The following is a 27,738-nucleotide window of genomic DNA, read 5'->3' as shown; positions in this document are numbered from 1 at the left end:
TGCATTTTTTTCAGGGGTGGTCCTCTTGGAAAACTTTAACCACATTAAAGTAGGTAGTTATTGAAATATGTAATCAATTTTAAGTTGATAGAAGTTGAAACTGTCACTCACCTGAGCAGGTGGTGGAAGAACCTTCTTGCGTATCTGCTGATGGGGTCCCTGTACTCCAGCACAGTTCTATCCAAGAGAGGCCTTGTTGGAGCATAAAATGTTCCAAGGCTTGCCTCAAGCTGTGCTGTGGAATTCAAACACAGCAGCAATGAAACAAGTGAATTAGTTTCAGTTACAACAGGTTGCTCATGTTTGCAGTCAGTCAAATTCCTCAAACAGCGATGAAATGTGATGTTGTTGTAGGACAGATGGAATTAAAATATGACAGATTTTACAAACACAAACGTGCATAAGAACTTTGGCTTGGAGGCAGAGCTGACAATGACTTTGAGCAACAAAAGCTATCAAAAGGATAAAGAAGTCTATAACACATCAAGTTCTCACCAGCAGCCTACAACTAAAAGTGACTCATGAGAGTAATACAGCTTGAACAAGATCGTGCAGTAGAGATCAACTCTCAATTAGCTCAAACCGTCTTTGTCCTCTTAGGCAAACAACAAGGGAGTTCAGTTTTTCAGGGATTATTGTGTTAGGTCAGCGGGTAACAGAACCCTCTTTGTGATGGCCTTGAGGTCTAAGGAACCTCCTTCGGCCCACAGTTCTTTAAAAATTTTAAATAAAAGAGTCTAGAAACCCTAAGGGTTTGACAGCACATAGTGGTGGGAAACAGGATAACCTCCCTTGTAATCAATAAAATAAAGCCCTTTTGTTACACAAGTTCTCTCTTCTTTAAATACTTTCTGACTGCTATACTCCACAGCTCAAGCTCTTAGGCATTTTTCTACGTTTTTAATACAAAACTATAAACAATACAAGTAAAGATACAGTATACTTCTGTGTCCCACATGCTTAGCTGAAAGGAAATTAAATGATCAATAATATTTATGCCCTTCAACTTTTGCTTGAGAGTTAACAATGTAGTACGAGGTCTTATAGGCAGGAAAGGGAGAATTTGCTATATATGTATTTGCTGTATATTTATGTTGTTTTAAAAGCAAAATATGACCTATTGTCTCATTAGGCAGACAGAATCTCACTGATTTGCCGTTACTAATGTTTGTTTGAACTAGGAATTTCTGTATTTAGTGATAATGTTTCTTTACTTCCAAGCATAGTTACATTTGATTTTATTAGGCTTGATAGCACTAAATGTGCTAATAGTACTGTGTTAGTTACACAGGCAAACTGTTAGTAAATTAGTTTCATGTTATCTCCAATCTAGATAGTAAGATAAGTCGGACTTTAAAGGTATTTTCTTTCAAAGCAGCAGTCAATTTAGATTAAAATAGAAAAACAAGGCATAGTCTCTTGCCATTGCTGTTTTCTTGACAGCATGTTTTGTACTTCTGAAATATTTCAACCAACATGGAATATGAGTAACTACTAGCACAGTTATACATTCATTAAATAGCCCAGCTTGATGTTGAAGGCAGGATAAAGATCTCAAAGATAACTGCCCCATTACTATAAATAAAAGGTCCCACTGGGTTTTGTTAATAAAAAAGAAAACAAATTACCATGCCAAATTTGTTAGACTTAGATAGAATAACTCCTGGATGGAATAAAATTCTTTCTGCTGTAAACAGTGTTAAGGAGCTGCATGGGGGAAACACAGATATCTGTTTATAATATTTTTAGAAGAGTTTCATAGTCAGCCCTTTTCACAGGTCCTTTTCAAAGCACGTTTTATTTAGAGTATATATGTCATGTTTGCAACACAGAGATTTTTTTAATCAGACCCCACGAAATGGGATAACTGATGGCTTGGCAGCCATGTAGGACACCTTGGAGTTTTTCTATCATCAAACACACCAGAATCCTAAGTATTCTCTTTTGCCACAAAAGATGCCTGGTCTCCAGCTGTCTGCCTGCTAGACTGGAAGATAACACCTTCACTAAATCAAGGCACTCAAAATCTTGAAGTCTATTGAGTTTCAAGATAGACAGCAAATCAAGAGGAAGGCACCACACCACGCTTCAGCAGAGATGGGGCTAAACCTAAAACTCAGAATTTCTCTGAGGGACCCTAGCTACTGCTGCAGGGGGCTAGATTACAGTGAGGACAAATGCTTTAATCCTAAAGGAGGCAGCAGAGGATAGTGTATTCAAGGCCTTTGCATCTTGTAATGAAAGAATGACCCTTTGAAAGCACCTTAAAAAACATACTAAAATCTCTTGTCCCCGTTGCAGGAAAACATCCCTCCTTAAGTTGGTGCTGTCTCAGCATGAATATAGCACAAACATTTTAATCCTGTATTAAGTAACTCTTGTCTGTAACATAAGCTAAATTGACAGAATGTAATGAATAATAATAGTGCTATAGTTAATAGTTAATAATGTTAGTGCTATATACATTAAGAAATGCCTACAGTATATATATACTACAATATGCATTATTTTAGTATCACTATTGATACAAACTAAAATGTAGTCAACACATTGGTCCAGATTTTATTGAAATGACTTGTCTACAATGACACGTGGTTATGAGGCACCATAATCTGGCTGACTGTCTGGATGTCTCTTTATACAGTCAATAAATACATTGTCATAATCCACACACGAATTACCAAGACACCACAAAAATGCATTAGAAATATAAACAGTCTCTTACCTTCTCTGGCTGGTGTAAGCTTTTGTTTAAGGAGGTGGTTGCAAATGGCACTCAGGCAGATAAAGCACTGCTGACCCATCGTGTTCCAGTTCATGGTGCTCAGGACATTAATTGCCTCCTGTATCTCATCATAACGAATGTACTGGTGGATGATTTCCACAGGGCCCAGTTGTCCTCTTGTGATCACACCTTCAACAAGAAATATTACAACCAGAGATAATGGGTTTATACTTTTACACAGAGTATGTAAAACAGTAGCTGACTCCTTTTCAGAACAGTTAAAAATAATTGCTATAATTGAAAATTAAGTTGATGGGTTTCAGTATCGAATTTTTTATATGAGATAGCACCTTACTATTTTGGTATACTTAGACTGAGGGTGCTGGACAGCAGACAAAAATCATCAGTGAACTTCATACATGGATGTTGAATGAATGCAGCCAAAAGTCACAGGTGACAACATCACGAAATGAAGTTCAGCTTAGACAAAGTAGAACAAGTTTATTTGCAGTTTATCACTATTGTAAGGTAGGCAATAAATTCACTTTCACAGCGTCTCCCTCCTGTAGGAAGTACTGCTGGACAACACTAAACCCCAGCATTTGTCTCCCACAGATGTATCTATGCATACAAGTGTAGAGCAGCTCCAACCTCAAAGCAATTCTTACTCAATTACTCTCCACATTGCAGCTGCTCTGGAACTTCCTTCTAGCTTCGCAATACTCTCTAAGTGGAGCATTTTTTCTGTGGGGATACCATGGAAGTTATCAACATCTTAATATTACAGACCTTTGAAACCAAGAACAAGTTGCACATGAAACCAAGAACAAGTTTGCCACAAGAATGCTTCTTGACTTGTAGATGTCAGCTTCTAAACAGAAAAGATGACTGAAAAGCTGCAGGAAGTAATGTTCTTTATTGTCTCTGACTAACCACATGATCATAGGCATAGGCCACGCGTGGCATTTTAGCAAGTTCTGCTCACTTTGGGTCGCTCTGATAGAGTACTTTATCAGTACTCCTCCAAATATTAGAAAGAGACCAGAATAAATTTACTGTTTCTCTCTCTTTAAATAAAAACATAGTTGTTTTTTTAAATTTTTTCAATTTATATTCTGATTGTTGAAACTAAACATATGGAAAAAGTTCTGATGAGAAAGGGAACAAGCTGAATTTTGACACTGGTATTAAAACCATAGAACTGGCTGGGGAAAGCCTGATAACAGAGAAAAGCAGATCTGTTATATATAAAACATACCTCACAAAACTTTCAAAAATGTGAACACTGTTTGTGATGCAAAATAAGAAGTGAGGAAAAAAAAAGTGGAGGAAAACATCTGACTATAGCTTGAGAAGAAGTAACCTGCTGAGAACTTGAATATAAAGAACTGATGTTTTTGAGGAAAAACCTTACATATTTGTAACAGGGAAGTACTTAATTTTTTTGGGCATAATTAAAGAAAGGCTCTCTATCATATTTCACCTGATATTTGTACGTATTAAAGCCTATGGACACTGGGTAACAGACATGTTCTACTTGTTAATATTTAATAGTTATGGAAGACTTTATTCTTCCTACCTAAATGTTTAGTGTTTTTAAAGTATTACAGGAGCTGGGCAATCTCCACATTAACCTCTCAGTGAAGATGAAAATATTTATTTTTATATTAACTAAATATAATAATATATTTAAAATGCCTTTAGAGGCCAGCAATTCTGAACCACTGGCACCAGTACCATGTTTGGCATTATCTGAGATCTGACATCAATGACAAGAAGCCGCTTTTTGAAATGAGTCTGGCATTAGACACCAAAAATATTTGTCATTAGTGTTTGAGGGTATATTTGACTTTTTCCTGAAATAAATCTGCATAGACAGCACAATGGAGATTCACAGAACTATGGTCCAAAACCATAATGTAGCTGGTAGTTAAAAATATATTTTCCTATTCTCACTGAGACAGTTTCTTAACAGACTTCTGTGGGAAACAATTCCAAACCATGTATTGCTTATGGATTTTCTTTCAGTCCTGAAAACTTGTCTGGGTCTTGTTGTCATGAGCTCCTAAATTTTTGCTATAATTTATTAATGCAATAAATTAATTTATTTATTTATTCTGCCTTATTTCTTAAACAGCAGAAACCTAAAAACTGCTGAGACTGTGAAGAGGGAATCACTAACCACCAGTGTTCCCATGGCATTGTGGCAAATGGAGGAGATGAGGTGTAAAGCTGAACACCAGGATGAAATAGAGAGCAGTGCATTTTTGCACGATGGACTACAAGGAGGGAGAGAGGGAAGAAGGGAGAGAGCTTTGCCTTCTTCCTAGAAGAGATTTTACAGTAATTATACAGAATGAATTTTAAAATGTGATAACTTTCAGCTGCAGAGGTCAACATCTTCCCATTCGGATGCTTGACTTCTCCTGGGTGGTGCGCTTCCAGGCAACCTGCTTGGGAAAAAGAGGTGACAGCCAACTCACTGCCTAATTGATTTAGGAACGGTGCCCAGGGAGACAGTCCAATTAAGTTTACAAGCTGGCAATTAGCAGGAAAGGCCTCTAAATCCCTGTACTGAGAGCCTGCTTGCCTTGGTAAGAACATAAATGTGCTAAAGATAGCAAGGGGAAAGCTGTGCTTTGTGGAAAGCTGTTGTGAGAAAACCTCACCAGGGAGGACTGAAGAAAAGCAAGGTAGAGGTGGGTAGAGTGCCTCTTGCTCAACTCCATCCCAGCCAAATCAGGACAGAGATAATTTAGAGGGTTTGTTTTTTTGTAAAATGGCCAACATGCACAAAACCATCAAATAGCTGTTATAATTAGTGTTCTGGGGTACTCTGTAACTATCAAACCTGTCATTGAACTTATTGCAGCGAATAAGTGCAAAATAAATGGTAACCTGTAAACGGGTTTTTAAATAGTTTTTTTAGATAATAGCAATATTCTGGATCAGCTTTTTAAAAAGTACACAACTGTAAGTCAATCTAATATTTTTTTGTTGCTAACATTCTTCTTGCAGTGGCACACTTGGTTAAATTTTTTAATTCAGTCTTTCAAATTTTTAGGTCTGTGGTAATTTTAAGACAGATTTTTCCCCACAGAAGTACGTGTATATCTCATTAAGTAAAGAAATAAAGTAGATCTTCAAATCTTACTATCACCCAGGTTGTTATTTTGAGTCTTTTGGAGTGCTGTTTTTGTTTTTGATTTTTTTTTATAAAAGAGGTTTCTTCCTAATCTCAATAGCTTTATACAAAAGAATCATTAAAAACTCCCATGAAGATCTACAGAAGTAATCCTGTTTTCTTGGACAGACAATGGGCAAAATGCTGAAATTTTCCAGGATGGCTGTCTGCCCTGCTGAAACACAGGCTTGGGAGTCAGAGGGTTTAAGCATGATTGTTTTTTCAGCTCTCACAATGGGCTCGCACCACTGTAACTTGCCTGACTTGAATGAAATGAATACAGTTCTCACTGATGAGCCACTGCAGGGGTTTTATTCTTAATTCAGCCACTGTGTAACTCTTGGAAAGCCATTTAGGTTTCCTTTACTGCTTCTTGTTTTTCTGCTTGTAAAAGGAAGTTAGTTGTGGTTTTACTCTTTAAAGTCTATTTACACCTAAAATGAGAAGTGTTATATAAATTCTAAAATTAGCATTATTACTTCTTCTATTCACAAGTCCTTGCAAATTAATTGAGAGACCAAACTGCTCTGAAGGTTATGAAAATTCTCCTTCTTCTGTGGAAAGTCTTCAAAGGAAGAAAAGGTGCAATTTCATGTACTGAAGCCAGGAAGAACAGAATATTGGACAAATATACATCATACATGCAAAAAAAAAATTCGGTAAGGAAAATAGCATTACTATTCTATTATTAAATATAGCTTATTTTAACTTGTAAGGGTTATTACTACAGAATGAATACAATTCCTAAAATTATATGCCACCGATTAAATGAAATTTCCAGATGAAAAATTGTTATGCTTTATTGAAGTAGTGAGGAATATTATGGGATGCTGATTAGACAGCAGATCAGGGTCCTATTCTGTCAGACCCTGTATGAAAAGGTATAAAGTTATTGTGAAGCATAAAGAACTCCTTGGTATCTTCAAGTATATTTGGAACAATCTGCTTTCAAGACTATGGTCTCATATATCTAAAATTAGGATGTTCCAAACCTTATGGGGTACAGATGTTTCTTTGACAGCTCAAGGTTCAACATATGTGCTTGGTAACTTACCAAGTTTAAACTGAAGTACTCCCAAGGGTCCTTTGTCAAATCTAACCAACAAAAGGTCGTGAATATCCATGCTGTCGGGGTTGGGAAATGCAACTGGTGGAGCAGCCCACTGGATCTGGATGAGGCTGGTGGGCACTTCACAGTGTTTACTGAATTGCAGAGTTGCCTCAGGTGAATAGTCCTGTGCCAGGAGCTGAATTTTAATTGGGGACAGTGCTGTGTCAAAAAGCTGCAGCTCCCCTTGAGAGCTGCCGACCACCAGCACGGCTCCGGAGGGGTGGTAGGTTATTACAGCAGGGAGCAGCTCTGCTTGGGCCAACAGAGTCACTTGGTTGTAGGCTTCGTACAGAACTACTGACGAGTCTTCACAGCCTAGCACCAGTTTGTCTTCCGTCACATCTCTGCAGCAGCTGATGGCCCTGGCTCGCAGCGGGATCCTGGTGACGGTGGTGCACTGGATTCTGTTCCGGACACACTTGTAGACGCAGCTGTCGGCCATGGGCTCCTTGGCTGAGGACACCGAGTGCTCCACCGTCAGCACCTGCTCGGGCTGGACAGAGCTGAACCTGGCATCGAGGGGGTCCCACTCCGTGCGGACATAGCTCAGCACCTGGCAAAAATCCAAAGCCTTTTTGGTACTCATTGTAGTGATTTACTCTTAAAAATAGACTGCTGCAAATGCGCTTTCGTGTGGGTCAGTCACAAACAGGCATTCTTGAAACGGAGCTCTGAAATCTACTCTTTGAACATTGAAAAGTTTAATTCATTTGATAAAAAGAACTCTGCAATAGACTTTGAGCCATATTCGTTTGTCTGGACCAATGTAACAGGTTAGCAGAACAGAAGATAAAAGAGGGGATGGTCCTAACAGTGATGTTAAGAGGAGAAAGGAGCAGATGACTGATATAAAAGAATAACTAACTATTCACAAGGGGGGTGGGGTAAAAATCCCAAAATTCCAGGGAAAATCTATAGTAAGTTACTCTGAGCATCGAGCATTTTTGATCATTTGCTCTGGGCCATGGTAACAGAAAATATTACACTGTAGTGGTAGAAACAATGGCAGGTTAAAACAGCACCTGCTATACATTGCCAAATGAGTAGGTGGTAGATGTTCTTCGGTGCCATACAGTTTTAGATGAAGAAAAAATGAATTTGTGATAGCAGAAAAGGGGGAACCATTATGGGGTACTTGATAGTTAAAGGGAGGAGGAACACAAAGGCAGAATGTGATAAAAAGACAGCAGCTGGCAAACAGCAAGAATCTGTAGTGTGAAACATGGGAAGTACCCTTAAGTGGTGGAGGCAGCAGTGGAGACGGCTGAAGATTCATGTACTATGATAAATAGGTTTGAATGAGAGCTGTTGTACAGGATTTGAGCAGGGAAACCATGGGAGAAAAACCAGCTGTAATTAAGTTACAGATGAGCTTATGAAAAGCTATTTCATAAAAAATAGAGAGAAAACCTGTGTCTTTAGAAGAATGACAGTAGTGGAAGTCAGTCAGAAACTTGCTGGTGTTTGTTCATGCAGAAATAAAGACTGAAAGGAAAATGTGAACCTGAGCCGAACCTGCCCTCAGGTATTCCCACAACAATCTCCACACTGTAAATTAAAGCTGCTGACCTGCCACAACTTTTGGAAGCCCCTTGAGTCCAGGTGGTATGAAAGCACAGAAAGGGTAAAAAATGTGATTAAAAGGTAGAGAGAGGGTGAGGAAGGAAATCTAAAAATTTCAGGTTGAAAACAGAAAGGCACACATAATGGTAGAGCAATTTAAATTTGATTTCCACAGATCACAAGACCAACTGAACATGCAATTTAGCCTTTTGTCCTGTAAAGGAGAATAAGAAATTCAGATTGTTTTTTGGCATACCACCCATTACTTCTAAACTAACTGATAAATTTATAAACAAGCTTTTTGGGATGTTGATCGGACTGATAGGATATTTTGTTCTGACAGTTTACTTATTTTGTCAGCAAAAGGGTTTCTCATTCAAAAGAAAGAAAAAAAGGATTATTACAATTCTCTGGCTGGAAACCAGATGACAATTAACACAAAAATCTTTGCTACTTTTAGACGAGCCAATGAGTCCAACCTGTGAAAACCACATCAACCAATCTCAACAGAGATCCATGAAAATATGTATCAAAGAGGAAATAAAAGATTACATTACTATTATAGTCTGAAAAACATTTTCTCACCTCAACCATTCCCTCACCAATGCCTCAGCCTCTGCAAGTAATCATTTTATGCCCACAAAACATTGCAGTGACTACTCTGCAGATGTTAGAGCTGCTGAAGTGTGTTAGGGTGTTAAAGTGCATGGCAAGGAAACTCCTAAAAGAGGTAATTGTGGACAAAGTATTACTGTGACCACAGAGCTCTCCAACCCCAAATAAAGACAAAGTGAAGTGTTACTGTTTGTTCTGCAGTTTTCCCTAAGAGTATGTACAGACACCCAGGTAGCTCCCTTTCAAATGTGTGAAACAGAAATCTTGCCCAAGCAAGTCTTCAAAGCTTCCATAACTTCAGTGAAATGAGCCTTGAGGCCCTCTGGGACTCAGATTTCTGTCTTCCTGTGGCAGGTTTCAATGTACTGCATTATTCTGCTACATATTTTGACGCAAACCAGTATTTTTCTCTGGACAACTCTTCAAAAGCTACAGGAAAGTCATGAAGACCTACACAATAATCAAGCATATATGAGAGGTGAGAGCTTGAAAGCACTATTAAATTCTGAAGAGAGACTGGCCTTGAAGGTTACAGCAATAAAGAGGAAAATATGTGAAACACGGGTTTTACAACTCCATAGAAGTGACTGGAGGAAAACAGCAATGGAAATAGTCACAGAAAAATAAATGTTTCCATATGATTGTTTGAGAGTCAGCAAGTAAACTGTACCCAATTTGTAATTTTGTCCCTCCTTCTTAGAGCAAAAGACAAAATGATGATCACTACCTTGAATTTCAAAGGGAGTAAAATCCTGCATTTTGGAAGACTAATCTGATGAGTCTTGAGACGAGAAGCTTCCTAGCTTCACATAATTTTGAGAGCAAACCCTTGAAATGAAGTCTAGGGTAGGTCTGGTTGCTGTATATAACTCATTTCTAAACTAGGAAAAAGTTCCTGCAAGGACAGAAACTCTTTGTTGCCTTTCAAAACTAGGTTTTGGCATAATGTTTAAACACATAAGGCTTAAAGGAAACCTTTCTAGACACTGCTGTTCATATTCTGGCTGAAAACAAGAGAAACATTTCTCTGTAGATTGGAACAGATAAGCTGCTTCTCATGCATCAGTGGCCTCATGTGCCTCTTGCAGGAAGAGAACCAAACCAAGAGACCTCTTCATTCTGCCTTCCAGTTCTGCTGAATGTATCTGGTATTCAGCATCCTGAAGGGGAAAAATGAATATTCTCTTCCATCTGAGAGGGAAGATTTGGGTTTCTCTGTCAGAAATTAGTTTTATTATTCATTCTTCATGCCACTAACTGGAAAACTAAAGCAGAGAGACACACAACTACAGAAATGTTAATAATGCTAGTACAATGCTTTTGAAAGATAAGAAGTCTAATAATCAAAACTTTTTTTTTCCCCAAGAAGATGGTATTCTGCCAATTGTTTTTCTATCTGGTAAGTAGCCACATGGTAGTAAATATAGTGCATATCGTGCTTTAGCATTCCATTTAAAGGTATCTGCTGAGATTCCTTCCTGATGAGCAGCAGATCTCTGGAACCCTGAAAGGTGACATCAAAACATTTTAACAAAACATTTGTATGGGATGGGAAAGCAAAAGCTGGAGGAGTTTCCTCAGCAAAGGGTGGAACAAATGTCAGATTTGTGGAGGACGGGACAGGGCAGTGGATCTGAAAAGACGGAGCTGTAATACCACATGGCAGGCTGTAGAGTCCATTCAATGTTAAATACTTCCCATAAATCTTGGACTAAGCACTTAGCCTTGGATTGCAAGAAAAGATTTCTGGAAGTATTTTGTATGAAGTAAAACCAATTACTTTCGCTAAAATAAATACATAAATAATTAAAATTTTAGAAGTTTTATGACATGAATGATACAAAAATAAAGTACATGCATTTAAATACCGTCCATGTAATTTATACATATTTCCTTTATAATGTAGCAGTCATGCACCACTACTGCACATTTATATTGTTTTCCCCTTGCAGTACTGGCCTGGATTCTGCATCGGCTCATCAGCAGGATGAGGGATGCTACATTTGCCAGGTTCTCGAATCCTAGAGGCAGGAATCATAATAATCCAAGTAAAGGAATCTGTTAATCTCTGTAAATAAGAGGCCTGATATGCTACTTAAAACACTCTCTTTCATTTTATGTTTGAGAGAAATAATAGTGCTAGCTTGTGTGGGCAGTATCACTCTTCTCAGTGAAAATCTTTGAACACTTAAAATTGAAGTATTTTGCATACAGTGCTGGGAAAAGATAAAGTCCACATAGCAAAACAAGTAAGAGTTTTAACCAGTAGTTTTTCAGCAGAAAATTAGCTTACCAGGCAGATGAAAAAAAGAAAACAAAAGAAACAGAGAAATAAGCTTGCTGTGACTGAATTGTGTGTCTTTCAGATGAGAAAAAAATGTTTGATTTATTTTATGGATGTTAAAAAAGTGTTTATTTAATTTCACACAGTGAGGTTCCAAATAGCAACAAACATTTTAATTAGAAATGTAAAGCGGGAAGTGCGGTGCACACCAGAGCAAAATAGTTTTAAATATGGCACAGTGAAGATGAAAGAAGAAAAAACCCCTACTTTGAAACATTTCTAAATAAAAATGAAAGGCTCCTACTCCAGGTTACTTATTTGGCTGCATTGTATCTACAGACCTACATGCAATCTTATTATTTAGATCTCCAGTCAACACTTATTCTTATTTTCTTTCAAAATTTATCATCATCATCTTCATCCTGTATTATTCATTGAACTTCTAACCCAATGTGAAACTGAGGATTTCACATTCTTTGCTGTATGTGTGTGAGAGGTATTTCAGCCATTCACACACACAGGGTAGATGTTTTTCTGAGCACTCCAGTAACTGTAGGACAGCTCACACAGAAAAGATCTGCTGTGCTTATTTCACAAATCCGAGGCACAATGTGAAAGCAATAACTATTAAATATTATCTCTTGGGAGAAAGAAAAATAATATTCTCTCTCAGGGAAATTATTTTTTCCACAAGATTGAAGTATAATTTCAGTCATTCCTACTAGCACTAAATGGAGTGAAAATAAGAATGGTGAAGACAAATGCAAAGTGCTACACTAACTGAGCCCTGGCATCAGCACCTCCTGTTAATTTGTGTTTGCAGAATAAAGTTCATGTTGATTTTAACACGACTTTCTCCCAAAGCATTTAATCCAAAGATGATTTCACATCAGATCCTATTCATTCATAGCAAATTGTTTGAAATAATTTCTGGAAGATTCCTCTTCTGGTTTTGAAATCAAAATGCCAGCATTATCTCCACAGGGAGACAATTTAAATAACATTCTTTGATTGTTGGTACTTTAACGTTAAAAAACCCAACAAACCCCAAACAAATAAACCAAACAAAACCCTAATAATTAAATAAATATATTAGAGAATGGGTGAGTTTACTGGGGGAAACCCATGCACACAGGAAAGCAGACAAATGTCCAACAGACAAATACTTCTGCAGCAACATTGCACACCAAAGCAAGGTCACATGCTAAAGAGAAAAGCACTTTTGTTTCTGCAAGGGACAATTCTTCACCATTCACCACCTCACAGAATTCAACACAGGAAACACTGATCTCAGAAAAGAAAAATCAGTAAAATAAGTCAAGATTTGTAAGGAAAAAGTTATTTCTGTTTGTAGAGGAATAGAGGTTACTGTAGCCTTAACAGTAGTAAGTGCTAAAATATAATGCCACATGGCAAAATTCAAATCAAATTTATGGTGTGTTTATAAAGTAAAATGCATTTCCTTCCCTGAATTGCAAAGCTGCTGAAGTACACAATCCCACAATCCCAAACACTCCATGTGAGGTGTGAATCATCCCAACACAGAACTTGTAGTTACAGGTGATGATCATGATGAGGGGTTGAGTTGTCTCATCCCAGAGCTATTCCTGTCCTCATCCTAATAAGCACTCTTCTGGTGGGCAGCCAGGATCACTCAGAAAATTCTTCCAGGCAGGAAGTAGTATCAAGTAAGTGCCCATTTGCCTTTGCCCTGCCCCAGCAACAGGAATGGCAGCAGCTGGCAGGTCGTTTTGTGGTTTCTGTAGGTCAGCACTGAGGTGATGGCTGTGGGGAGCACTCACTCATTTCCTTGGGCTTGGATTCATAAACCCAACATGCCAAACAGCTCCTCTCGGTCTTGTTATTCAGCAATTTCTGTTTTTCTCCTAATTCTCGATAATGATGCTATTTTATCCAACTGATGCTACTATTTTCAAGTAAAATATTGGTGGTATTACTTCACTACACTTCTTTTTGATAAATGCTCTAAACTGAGTAAGTTCACGCTTCTCATTCTTCTTCTGTTGACAATAATCTTTTACTGGGAGTAAATTAATATTACTAGTCAAATAGGATAAACATGGATTTACTTTCATGAATAACAATGGCATGTCCACTTTTTATTTCAAATCTATACGTGAGGAACACTACAAATGGCAAGGGATTAGAGGCAAAGAGAGAAAAATAAGCATGATTACAGAAGCACTGTATTTTTGTGGTATCTGACCTAGAGAGTAACTGTTTACAAGCTCTTTAGAAATGCTAACTATGCTTTTTCTCATGTATAAGCTATTAAATGACCTTCAGAAGTTAAAGGTGTTAAGCTAAAGTTCCCCTCCAAGACTGTAGGGGAAAAATGCACCTCAGTTAAATGCAGACTGTGTGTTGATGCTAATTCTAGAGCTGGGTTATGACATTCTCTCATCCATGCCCAGGAATTTACCTCCTGCCCATAAGGAATGCCACAGAAATCAAACAAAAAACCTCAAGCAAACAGTGCCATGCGTGACACATCATGGATATATAGGCTAAGTATATAGGCAGAGTGACTTGAGCCTTCCTGAGCATCCAAGAGCTGAGTTCATGGAACAGCCTAATTGACAACCAGCAAGACAGTTTGTTACTCATATACGACTAAGTTTTCCATAGCCCTGGAATAGTGCTTGGTACTTATTGATAAATACAGGAAAAGAAATTTAATCTGAAGATCTTAGAATTAAAACAGACAAGTACAGGCAAAGAATCAGAAAGGGGAAAGCAACCAAACAGTCAAATTTGGCAGTGCTGCTTTTAAAAAGAATTTTCTTATATTTCTGTTACAATATGGACCAAACTAAAATGATTATGACTTTAGACCTAAAGCCTCAGTGAATGTTTATTACCACTACTGTTTAAAGCAGCAGTGATGTGCTTGGGACTATACTAGAGTTTAAACCAGAAAAGGACAAAACAAGGTGTATTGAAAGATGCAGGGGAATGCTGTGATTTGGAAATCTCCCTAAAACATATAAAATGAAACACAGAGAGCTTCAAGCTGATAGGGTGGTTTCTGTGAATTTCTTAAGAGTTTCTAAAAAACATAGAAAATAGAGACTACAAACTGCTATGTTGGCATTAGGGAGCTTTCTGGAAAATGTGGGAAGGAAAAAAAAGGCACAGGAATGTCATTGTCAGAACCTGGACATACAGAAGTCATGGTAGGAAATAAGGTCTGAAATGTTAGTAGGATGAAGTTTCATAATAACTGGCACAGAGACTAGGCTGGAAAAGCTTACAAAGAACAGCCACACATTTTAGCTCCCAGAGTAATTTTTTCTATGTGATTTGGCCTAGCTGCAGGGGGAATGGAGAACTGCAGGTGTAGATCAGGCAGAGGAGAGAGATGAGTCAAAGATGACCGCAAGTGGAGAGAGGTCAATTGAAAAGAAGTAAAGAAGGCAGAGCTGGAGGTAATTTAAACTTCAATTCTACAGTGACTAATGACAGAAATAAGAAAAGAAAAGCTGTCTCAACTATCTTTTCTCTTCACTTTCAATAGGTAGAAAATCCCAAGGGAAAAGGATCTCACTTAAATGAATATTAGTTAACAAAGTAATAGTTCCAAGACATTAAAACATTTACATCTTCCCTAATTAAAGAGAGGAGGAAGCTGTTCGTAAGAGTAGCTTATTCTTAAGTCTTACTTAGGGGTTTTCCCTACAGGGAAATAGTCTGCAATAGCTAATCCAGAACAGCTATTGCACAGCTCATCCTTGAGTTTGCGCTCTTCTCCCAGAGTCAGTGCCATTTTAGTCCATATTAGAAGTGGGTAAAGATAAACCGAAAATAAAATTCCAAATACAGAAATATCTATACAAGATGTTAGTCCAGAAAAGCTTTTACATTTGAAATTTGGACTCCAGATCTTTCAGAGTATGCCCAGATAACTTCATTTTTATACTTCTACCTAACAAATTGGGTTAATATATTCTTAAATAGATGAAACAAAAATTAAATAGCTGAAATGAAAACATCTGCCTATAAAGGTAAGCTAAGCAAGTGCCAGGAGCAGGGTCAGCTTGTAGCTTTGTCCTAATTCATACTTTATATTCCCACCTGCAGATGGGGAGTTTTAACTTTTCCTTTGAGAAAAATATCAGTCCCTGATTTGATCAATACTCATAACAAAAATTTAAACACCATCTGGGCATAGGTAATATTTTATGAAAAACACTTGAAAGAGATGTAAATTGCCTATCAGTTAACATTGCAGACAATGTAAAATAATTGCATCAGACTTACATGCAACAGTTACAACTGCTAACTCATATTAGAGTTTTCTAGTGGAATTCTGACACTTTTATTTTCAGTGTTAGCAGCACCAAAGCTGTTCCATGACAAAGACTGGCTACACTTCTCAGGCTGACAGTTTTGATGTGAAAATAGTAAACACAGTAAATAAGGGGCTTTTTTGTTAAGTAACAAACCTTTGTTTTTAAGATTAGAATGGCTGATCTTCCTGTCTTATGTTTTAATAATATCTGTTCTTTATATCTACTTGAATATGCATTTAAGTTGAATAGTTCTTTCTTTAGCAAACCCGAAAAAATCACGTAACAAGAGAGTTCATCACTTTACCTCCAATTTGCCATGTGCACAGCCTAATAGCAATAGGTTGGCTCTGTCCCTCTGACAGGAAATAGGAGACCAAGGCCATGCTCCATCACTAGTTGCTGACCACCAGCAAATGACCATATCTTGCATACAGTTTATTGCCAGGTGACGTTTCATCCTTCTACCTTCTGGTCCAAGTATATCAACATAAGAAATCTGATGGAAGAAAAAAATTCAGGAAATATTTGAGGTGATAAAATAGCATAGTAGGAGCAAATGGGAGCATTTACTTTGGATGTGTGAGAAAGAACGTATATATACGCAGAGCGCTGCGTACATATATCTTCATATAGGCTGTCTGTAAACATGAAAAATATCTCCTCAGACAGAAAGACATGCTCACTCTTTTATCTGTGGGGAGGGGATTGGGATGGAAAGGAATATGAGTTAAGAAGGAATTTACTGCAATGACTCCAATCAATACCAAAATGTACAGTCATGGTTGCTTGACAGCATCGACCTCCACACAGGATTTAAGCTTAGCCATATTAAATGACAAGTTCTGCAAAGCTGACCACGGAGCTAAGGCTAGTGTTTAAGACATAATCAAATATTAAATATATTCTACAGTATTTGAGCAAACATATATCTTTTTTCTTCCTCCCAAAATTAAGGAATGGAAACACAAACATCCGCTTTGCAAAAGAACATATACTTTTCTGCATAATGTGGATGAGCTACAGCATCATGCGTAAAGTTTATGCAGCTCTTGAGAATTGTGCCTCTTTCTCAGGAAGGATTTGTGGAATTTATTATTCAAACTCTGTTATTTGGAGCATGGTTATTTGAAAACATGAGCAGTGCACCATCTGGGTGACACATGCCAAGGAAATATAGATTGCACCGCATTTCTGCTTAAGGAATTAATGGAAGGTTGATAGCTAGGGGAAAAAAAACCTATCTTGCCATTGCTGGTCAGCAATAATCGAACCACTTTCTGGGGATTAAGCGCATGGCTAAGCCTACTGGACCAGACACTAGCAAAGGGCAGGGGGTCTTCTTATCAGAGAAATGCTTCTGGAGCCAGTCTCACTACATGACAGATTGCTTTCATATTCCTGTCTGGAAGGCAACAAAGGCTGGCAGTAATGCGATAATGCCAGAGTGCAATGGGTGTTAAGAACCCGTTGCATTTATGTATTGTATTTAGTAAATAATCAGGCTCATCCAAATTGTGATCTCAGCTCTCAACCAAGGCCATTAAAATCAAGGTTAATGCTTTAATAATCCTTTGCTGTTTTTTATATGGTCAAAAAGAACCCTCTTCTATTTGCATGGTCATAATATTATTGACCTCTTCATCCCATGAATACACATCAAAAGGAACTGAAATCAAAGTAATTACCAATGTTGTTCTCTCATGGTAAACATTTAACTCCTTGTTCAGTCTCCTTCAGTAAATTGAAACGGATTAAAAACACAGACAGGAAAAACTTGCAAAAGGTCAGTATTTTCAGAACATCCTGTGTTTCACTTGTCAAAATATTTTAACGGGTAAAGATAAAACATACACAATAGTCAGCAGGTAGCTGCTACCTGAATTAGAACTATATACTAATAGCTAATTTGGTGACAACACCTTGATTAGTCTGGAAAAGAACAAATACTTCCACATGTATTAATTAGTCCTGTATTGTACTGTTAACTGTTCATAACAATTTCAGGTGTTAAAACAGCCACAAATTTTTGTAAACCTCAATGTCTTGCATTAGACATGTCACTCGCAAACATGGACTCATGTCACTCAGAAAACGTAAATAATAATAGTTTGTTTTCTATTTTGCTGGTCTTCAAGACTGTAGTGATTTATAGAATAAGTCTTCCTTTATTGTTTCAAAGTGCAAACAAAATTCAAGGTGGTATCAATTAGAAAGGAAGAGGATAAGAGAGATTAATTCATTCATTTAGGTATGCATTGTGTAAAAACTCAACTTTTGGACAAATATCAATCTGTGAGGAAGAAAGCATGGTTGACTTGTTCTTATTATTGACAGAACTCTGGCAGTCCAACACTGCTGCCAATTTTGCCCACCATGAGCCTGGACATTGAACAATGTGAGGTTGCTTATCATTACAATGATAATATGACAGAAATTTAATTATACCATTACAAACACTTCCCTCATTTTAGAAATGGGACTGTAAACCCAAATACTATGTTTCTCAAGGCTACACCAAAAGTCAGAGGCAGAAATGAAGGCTATAATCAAATTTCCTGAATCTTGGCTCCAGATTTTAATCCCGTGTTAGTTCTATACCAGTGCATGCTACCTTTTTCATTCAATTTCTCTTAAATAAAACCCCAACTCTAAAGAACCATTTTTTTCCCTAAACCCCCATTTAACAATAACATTTGTTATTGTTACATATTGTTACATACTATTACAAGTTTGTACAGTTGCAATTGAGGACAATCTTATTTTTCTACTGAGAGTGACATTAGTGCTGTGTCTGTGATCTTTCAGCTTTTGAAATTTGACCAAAAATCAGCCATGAAGAACTCTAAATCAATGCAGAGAGCTGACACAATATTATTGCAAAAGTGAATAATACTTTCTGCAGTCTCACACTGGTGGAATTCCAAAGATAATAAAAATTATATTTAGCTGCCTAACTAGCAAGCCTCACACAAAAGAACATTCAATTAAAAAATGCAAATGCCTTTTTTTTGGCTAGCAAAGAAATGTTCCACAGCGATTCCCACTGATTTCAAGAGAAAGCAAAGTTAACGTTGAGCATGGAGGTGTTTTGAGAAGCTCAGCTGTGTCAGCAAAGAACTGAATTTAACAACCCTATTAAGGAGTGCAGCAGATACTTCTGGTTTTTCTAAACATTAAGTCAGAAGCTGTGGCCCTCACACTTCAATGGCAAAGGCAGTTCACCACAGCTTCTTCGTTAAACTTTAGTGCTATTAAGAAGAAAGCCCCACCACACACCACACTCGCTCCTAAAGCACAGCTGCAATGAACACCACAGGCCAGGCACAAGGCACAGCATTTTCAAGTAAAGTATGTATCAGCTCGGTTCCCAGTGAACAGTGAACTGTCTCAAATCCACGTTACAGAGGTTGGATCAATCTTGCAAACACAAGCCATTGCTGAAAAGAGGCCCTGAACTGAAACAGCCTGGAAAATGTATTAGATATTAATCCTAGCAGAAAGTATTTCTACCAAGCAAGTTAAAACACATTATGGCAAAACTTAAATTAAACACATCCTTAAAAAGCTTGCCTTGCGGATGCAAGCTCCCTTATGTGAGGAAGTAAATTACTGAGGGGCTGTCAAGGGGAAAATATTTGCTAGCATAAGATTGTTTTCTTTAATGTTTATCCAGTCTGAAATAAATACAAACTTTCTCTTTTGCTCACAACATCTTTCTACATTTCTTGGGAAAAGGCTTGACCCTTCTTCATTCTTGCAGTGAATTGGATGCAGCCCCTTCCCTATTTCAACTGTTCAAAGTTAATTGCTTTGGCTAATTATTTTTTCATATTGCTGTCGCACCAACCACTTCTACCTAAGGAAGTGGTGTCCTGATGCCAAAGTGTTTATGGTTGAAATAAGTTATGTCTACCCAGATCAATCCATACAAGACACAATGTAATTCATCTTGAGATGAGCTGGTTTCCACTGAGCTCTAGACTGGCTAGTTTAAAGCCAGCTCAGCTCTCTCCAGGCTACCTTTCAGCTGCTGCTGTCATTGTAGTGAAGACACACTCACACAAAAAGTGCTGCAAAAAAGGAGTATTTCAATCTTCACTGTGTAACTAGTCAATTGGGACACAGAGGCACCAAGTCACTTGCCTAAGGTCACACACACAGTTGGCCAGTGGTGAGAAACTCAGCTTCTATATCCTGACTCCTTACTCGGCGGCTTAATTCTAAAAGCAACACTCCCAACAACACCATTACTGTGACTAGAAGGGAAATTAAGATTTCTGCCAAGAATTACAACAGTCTTGGAGCTCAGACAGAAGACTGAATTATCAGAGCTTCATGTGTTTGTGTCTATCAGCTGAGCCACAGTAACTGACCGTGCGTGTGTTTTCAGCCCACAACAAACAAGGGGTAAAACACATTAAACTTAAATCTTTTACACTGAGGTTTACTGTTACAGACTTTGCTTCATGCTTGTTAGATGCCAAGAATGTGCCAAGGGTCACTTATTGCTGCTCAATGGACACAAGGTAATCTGTCAAGGAGGGATAACTCAAATATGTGTCTGAGCCTGAAAATAAACACAGTAGAAATCTGGATCCCCCCAGTATTTTAACTCCTTAACTCAGAATGCCATTGTAATATTTTTCAACTTTTCAGTAATTGCCATTTTTAGAGTTTGAGCTGCTCTGGTCAATTATATAAAGGTTTGCAATTTATGCTGTGACACAGTATCAGTGAACACCAGTGATTCATGATGTATAGTTCCTGCAACATTTGCAGTCACCATTGGCATCTATACCTTAAAGTCCAAACAAGAGAGTTTTTCCAGTCTTTTGTTTACATCGGGAGAATCCATTGTCTTTGTAAACTGAATAAAGCAGAGTTGGTTATGGTCCTCAAATGACAAGATGATGAAATTGTCTGTAAGAACAGCTGAAAAAAAAAAATTGTCAGCACTGTAATACCTGTCTCTAGGAACAAAACAAACACTCCACTGAGACGCTGCAAAAAGCAATTGTTTTCAAGACAGTGTCTTAAATATTACACTGAAAGCCCTGCAATATCCTAAAACATATCTCATATCAAATTGCCACTACATTCAAATATACATTTTATGCCCTTCCACATTAATTTTCATCTCAGTACTCAGCCTTCAGTATTTTCTTTTTCCTATGGTTACATCCACCAGTATTTCAGAAATGCACCTCATACAACTTAGCTTGTCTTAAGAGCAATAAAAGCAAATTAGTACTGGAGGTGTATCTGGTATTTTGACATTGCAAGATTCCTGGTGCTGCTGCAGACACCAAGGAGACTGTTACATGCAGGATTAGGCTTCCAAGGGGTTATGAATTCATTGAAAGCTTCACATGGGGGTACCCAAACAATATAAGCAACCAAGATGGAAAAGACTCCCTTGAAGTCTGGAAAAGCTCAGTGGAATCCCCACTGTTGTCATACGGGGGTGCTAGACCAAATTCGTTCAACATAAAAGTGATTAACTAATCTGACAATGAAAATTACTTAGAAAATAGTATTTAGGGTTTTTCCCAAGTGTTACCCAGTTATTCAAGCAGCACCCACACTTGAAGAGATGTCTGAGTATGAAGTGAGTCATACTTCAGTGATCTGGTAAGTAGTACCAGTACCAGATCACTGAAGAATCACTGCTGGTTTAAAATAAATCTAGAAAGCTGAGCTCAGACTAAACTCAGAAATCTCTCCTAAGAGGAAAATGCCAATTAAAGTGGAACCAGATTTAGAAACAAACAAACCAAACTCTGTGGAATAACCTCTGAAAAACAAAATAAAAAAAAAGGCATTTATTACTAATATCCCAGATTCTTAAATCTAAATTTTACATATCCTTAAGTAGATTGACAGTTTAGTCTTACATATAAGCATGGAAAACTGGCTACTCAGCTTTGCTTTTCTTTAGTCTGATTTATAACCACTTTCATTTTCCGACAGTCATGTCCTGGCACAACTCTGAAGTAGCTGGTATGCAAATGCTAAAGGGTAGAGTTTAGAGCCAAATAATTGCCTTTGAAATGTAACATCAACACTAGCTTTTTTGGAAAAAAAAAAGTGATAAAGCATCTGATAAGACGATTCAGAAGCTAGAACTGAGATCCTGCACACACATGAAAATTGAAAACCACTGAACATGGTACCCTCAATATGTACGTACACAGTTAAAATATTTTGATGTCCTCACAGACATAGTTTATGTTAAAGATGAGCTGCAGCACACCTCAGATGCTGATGAAATTTTGCCTATAAATAATAAGAATCAGGAGGACTTTCTTAGACGCAGGAGGATTATAAAAGCAGTAGTAATTCTGTATTTTGTGCACACAGTCTGACCTTTATTCCAAATGTTAAGAGGACATGCTACTCCGAATGAGAATTACAACATTTCATAAGTAATTCTGGCACATTGTAACCCTTATCCATTTCTGAAGTAAGAATTTTTCTTTTTATACAGGCTTCTTGTACTAAATGTAGAATTTCTCTTGGGCAACTTTATAATCACAAATGTAATTTGAAGTCAGATTTGGAAAGATGTGCTATTTTGTTGAATTAAAATTAATTTCCTCTAGGACAACATTATCTCATGTTTCTCATGGAAGGATAGTTCAGTATAAAAATTTGTATTTTGAGCACTATTTGTGTGGATAACAAAAGCATCTTCTTTTATTGTTCATGACAATAAAAACTGTATTGCAATGAAAGTTATTGAGTGGTTTGCTTTTACTGAACAGAGGCAATTTTATTTCACCTTCAGACCTGGGTATTAGCAAACATGGAGGTTTAAGAAAATCTTGAATAAGTGAAAATAAGGACAAAACATTATATAATATTATTTATGTAATAAATACAGTGGTCTAAATGTAGCAAAACATATTTGTTGCTTTATTGTTGCTTTAGTTGTAAGCTTTTTTAGTTAGCAGTATTTCCTAAACAAATATTTGTATTTCTATGACATATTAAGCCAAGGTAAGGCATGATACGTATAATTTATTTTTTTATTATTTTTTAAAGACAAAGTACTCCAAATAATTTCCGCAAACTACTTCAATTTGGGTATAACATTAGATTCCATGCTTTCCTAATTTTTTTCCTACCTGAAAGTAGGAAATCCTCCCTCCAGAAACAGAGGGCAAAAAAATCTAGATGGAATTAGTAGTCCAGTAATTAAGGTGAAGAGTGAAAAAAGAAGACAAGATAGTAAACATGTTCTGTGCTCTCTGTGTAATTAGTTAACAAAAAATGAGGTCAGTGTTAAATTTTTTTATAAATAAAGATTCTACTAACATAGTTATATTAATGCTAATTTTCAAGACTAAACTACTATATATTGATAAGATCAGAGGGACACAGTATTGTAGTTTCTTAAAAAACTAGGCCAATATACAATAGATGCCTGGGTAGAGAGAAAAACAAATCATTAAAGATCAAACCAGAATTAAGCTCATATTCTTACTAGAAGGATGTAATGTGAGTCTACTCTTAAAGAATTTGGAAGGTAGTGCACATGTAATATGGCTCACACCAAAATTTCATACTCCTGCTTGTGCAGAAGCCAAGATACCAGTTGATTTCTCAATGATATGAGTCATATCATACAGCTGTGGAAAAAGGGATGTTTTTGTAAGTTTTCTTCTGCATTAAATGAAAACCTAATTTTTAGCAGTCACTAGTTAATAACAGCAGTGAGATTCTGGGTATCAAGAAACTGAATGAGAACACCTCCACATAATTGATGCTATCCAGCCTTTTTTAATAACAGCTTTATCCCATGTAACTATTCAATTGGCTGATGTTTGGTTCTGTCCCATTTTCCCACCTACGAAATAAACATGACAAGTTCAAATGGCATGTTCACAGCGGTTACAATGTGTAAGAAATGGAATTTTAGAAACCCATGCAGCATTTGACAAGCCTGAAAACTTTGATGTTAAATATTATTCTTAAAGTGTTCTTAGTCCTGAGGGTTGTAACTATAGCATTACATGCAATTACTTGTTGAGTTTGCAAGTCCCCAGTGGCAATAATTAGTCTACCTGTTGACATACTGTTTCTCTACTCTATTGTTAATGTAGGCAATTGATTTGCACATGGGTGTAATTACCATCACTGATGGTGTCGGAGATGAGCTTCCCCACCAGGGTCCTGTCAATCACCACTTTCTCCAGCTGTGGCCCAGAAAGGCTTAGGGACACCAAAGCACCTGAGTGAAAGAGGAGCTGAATCCAAAGAGCGAGAAAACAAGACATCAGAAATCATTAATAAAGTGAAACATTCTAAGGTACGTATTAGCAGCCGTCCATTACGTAGTAATCTGATTTTCAAAATTACAAAAATGAATTATCATTGACGTGAAGATGTCTTATAATGACTTTGAAAGCTTTTTCAATGAGAGATGCAACATGACACCGAATTATAAGGGCACAAGAACTACAATTGCTGAACTCTTGAAGAAGCAGCTAAGTCCCCAAACGTTACATAAAATGTACTGAATTAGTTTGTTAAAAACAGAGATCAAAATTCTGTTCTGAATGAGGGAATGAATTACACTGATCACTCTATCATCCATGGACCTGATATTTCTGTATAAAGTAACTGCATAGTCTGCATGTAAAAACATATAAAGTAGGGTTTAATATAATTCTATATTATTATCACAGATTAAAACCAGCACCTTTTTGCTATCCTTGTTATTTCTGGTCATTCATATATTGTTTAAATTAAATAATTGTACCCTACCACAGAGATAGCTGTGAGCTCCCAATAAATCCATTCACTCCTTGACATAATGTTATAGATGTCTCTCTTAGAAAGAAAGAATTTAAACTATTGGACAGAACAGTCAGAGGGTTATTTCAAAGTTAATTGAATATTCATGCCTAATTAATTTAAATTAAATGACATATAATCTTGAATACTAAGTTACAGTATTTATCAGCTCCTTCTTATGCAATATCTTCTATGAGAGAGAGAATGCTCAGTGGGAGGAGTTATGAAAAACATTTATTTTTGCATAATTAAACCATTAGTCATTTTCTGAATGCAACTACTACAGCAAAGGAATTCAGAAAATAAAGCCTATAAAAGGAATTCTCAATGGAAAGACCACTGCAGACAAGTCCAGAGGGCCCATCAAAGGCCAGGAATCTGGCACTCCAGCTCCTACTTCTACCTAACATTCGATTTTTAAAGAAATCTCTGTGCTTTTAAAAAACTCAACTACTAAAGAAACACTTGCTCTTGTAGGAGAATTTGGCAGAAAAAAACCCCATTTGTTCTCTGCTGGAGCTGTGAGACAAACATGGTTGCAATATAATCTTTAGAACTTTCTTGCAGTGAAATCCACTGGACTGTATAATAAATAAAAAGTATGAGGAACAGGAATGTAGTGATCTATTTGGGCATGCCCCTTGTGCAATGCTCTGCTCCTGATAATTCAGTTATGGAAACTCTCAGTTTTACATATTTTGCTATATTACTATACCTCTGTGCTTTCCAAGGAATAGAACAAGTGTACTTAAAGAAATTACCTTCTTGCTCCAACACCTTTAACCAACATTTTTTAAAAATAAAGTCTAGTAATGTGTGAAACAGAAACAAAAAAAATCTGTGATGTAGAATTAATTTCTAAGAGCAAATGATCAGTTCCCATCCTGCCAAAGTCTAATCATACATTAATTTGACAGATACATATAGTCAATGTTTCAATATTCCCTGTCATGATGGATGTCCTTTAAGGTTTTGTCCTAGTAAAAATGTTAGACACGCTTACACTCATGCAGCTTTTATTACAATCTTTCAAAACTTCAATTTGTCCTTATGTTGAAGTTAGATTAGATAAAATCACAATTTATTTCCAACTTGGCAACATGAAGTCCAGCAAGGTTTGACTACAGTTGGCTATAACTGTCCGAAAAACCTGCTGGAAAAAGTAAGGATTGAAACCCAGGAGCTGCCAAATGGTGATGTAGGGAACAATCAAGCAAAATTACATAAATACTCTAGAAATCTCAGTTCTAAATTACGGAAGGGATATCAGCCTGATAGGGGAGAGTAAAACACCCCCAATCTTTCAGTGTTATGTGCCAACAAGAGGGATGGGGCAGTCAGGGTATAAATTCACTTTATGCCTATGTATTAATTTCCTGGTAATGGCATAAATCACACCTGTTACAGAGCTATAATAGAAATCAATGAAAACCTCTCCAGTCTTTCATGACAAGACATTTATATACATATAAAATGTTGTGCTAATGGGTGTGCTTTGCTTTGCATCTATGAAACTGGTCATTAAACCAGTGTTATGGATTTTCAGTATTGTATAGATCTCTACATATCACTATGGCATGCCAGAACAACAGATAGTAGGTAAAAGTAGAATCATTTCCATGACTTTTATTGTTTCTCCCATTGTGCTCCCTCCTTCTTTCATTTTACAGCAAAACTTTCTTTCCCATTATTCTCCTCAGAAGTTTGAGACACTTGGGAAAATCTTAAATTGTAATTTAACCAATTTTTGTTATAATAACTTAGTGTGGTTGGTCCATAGGTTTAAATTCATTCTTCTAGGAACTTCAGAGTCTAAATTTAAAAAGTTAATCAGAGACCTTAAAAACTATATGGCCATGTAAGGTTAGGATTTCATCCATCTCCCTTTAAAAATCTTTGGATTAGAACTGAAGTTTTTTAAAAATTAGTTCTTAGAGTTTACCATGAAGTACAAGCAGGTACTTAAAGAAAGAAGGGCAGTGGCGGAGTCACCACCCCTGGAGGTATTAAAGACATGTAGATGTGGAACTTAAGGGTATGTTTTAGTGATAAACTTGGGAGCATTAGGTTAACAGCTGGACTCACTCTTACATGGTTTTTCAACCCTAAATGATTCTATGATTCTGTGCTATCTTCCATCAAAGATATTCCATAAAAGAGAAAATATTTATGTGCTCAAATTGAACCCACTATTTCAATTTGCTACATTCTGTGTAGTCTGTGCAAAGACTGCTCCATGATAATAAGATTTAGGTGCTGTTACACATAAGCTTGACTAGTTAAACTCATATTTTGGTGGATGGGAGCAGTCCAATCACAAGCAAGAATGAATATAAAGCAAATAGGGAAGATTGCAAACTTGGCTTGAACACCGATACACAGTGATCCAATTCCAAAGGGAAGAGCCCATCAGTGCAAAGGAATAAAAGCCAATATAAGAGGCATTATTTACACAAGGCACTACATCATTCCATCTAACAGATACTAAATTAGGGAAAGAAATTCACAATGATGAAACACATCATAAATTTTTCAGATTGAAGTACTGTGATGGGAAAAATAAAATCGAAGAGTTATCTCCAGAGCTTAAACAGTCACAAGGCATTCCTAAATAAAATATGAAAACATGACTTCATACCTATTGGAAGAATAAGGCAGAAACTTTGTACTTGAATGCAGTTTGAGTAAAATGCTTGGACACCTGGTCATTCTACATGCTGGGAAGGAAGGGCCACTTAATTTCTGTGTTATTGAGGAGCTGAATGTGAAGACTTTGGTAGAAGGGATTACGTATTTTATATGCAAAAAGTTTTTCTCCACTGAGCAAGAAAGACATAAGCAGCAGAGGATACTCAGGGAAAGACTTAGCCCTTCCCCAATAGCAAAGTGCTCCAATACGTATTTGAGTTAGTTTTTATTAAGCAAAGGACTTAAGTACAGGTTCATGACTTATGGACTTTAGTACAACTTAAGCATCTACTTAAGTGGATCCCTTTATCCTCAGAAGCCTGAGCCCTTGACTCCTCATTCATGCAGCTCAGCTGCTTATCAGCCCTTCTACCTAAAAAGATACCTGTGGAGCAAAGCCAGGATTTGCTTCTATCTGATTGAAATTGGAAGAGAGAATATGCCTGTAAAAAATAT

At 37.0% G+C, this 27,738-nt stretch overlaps 1 protein-coding gene across 12 annotated transcripts in view; it reads right to left on the bottom strand.

The window, feature by feature from the left end:
- Nucleotides 1–27,738, bottom strand: part of LOC104696613 (WD repeat containing planar cell polarity effector) — a 148,761-nt gene that overhangs the window by 64,944 nt on the left and 56,079 nt on the right. For all 12 annotated transcript variants that reach the window (XM_039568549.1, XM_039568553.1, XM_039568550.1 and 9 more), the window contains 6 exons: nt 23,930–24,044; nt 20,594–20,727; nt 16,100–16,291; nt 6,964–7,573; nt 2,726–2,914; nt 112–235 (listed from right to left, as the gene is read on the bottom strand). In XM_039568549.1, coding sequence (XP_039424483.1) covers nt 112–235; nt 2,726–2,914; nt 6,964–7,573; nt 16,100–16,291; nt 20,594–20,727; nt 23,930–24,044 — 1,364 coding nt within the window. The remainder of the gene's footprint in view (nt 1–111; nt 236–2,725; nt 2,915–6,963; nt 7,574–16,099; nt 16,292–20,593; nt 20,728–23,929; nt 24,045–27,738) is intronic.

This window comes from Corvus cornix, chromosome 3 (genome assembly GCF_000738735.6).
Source record: "Corvus cornix cornix isolate S_Up_H32 chromosome 3, ASM73873v5, whole genome shotgun sequence".
NCBI lineage: Eukaryota > Metazoa > Chordata > Aves > Passeriformes > Corvidae > Corvus > Corvus cornix.
The sequence above is the reverse complement of the archived record's forward strand: the minus strand, read 5'-3'. Positions and strand labels throughout refer to the sequence as shown.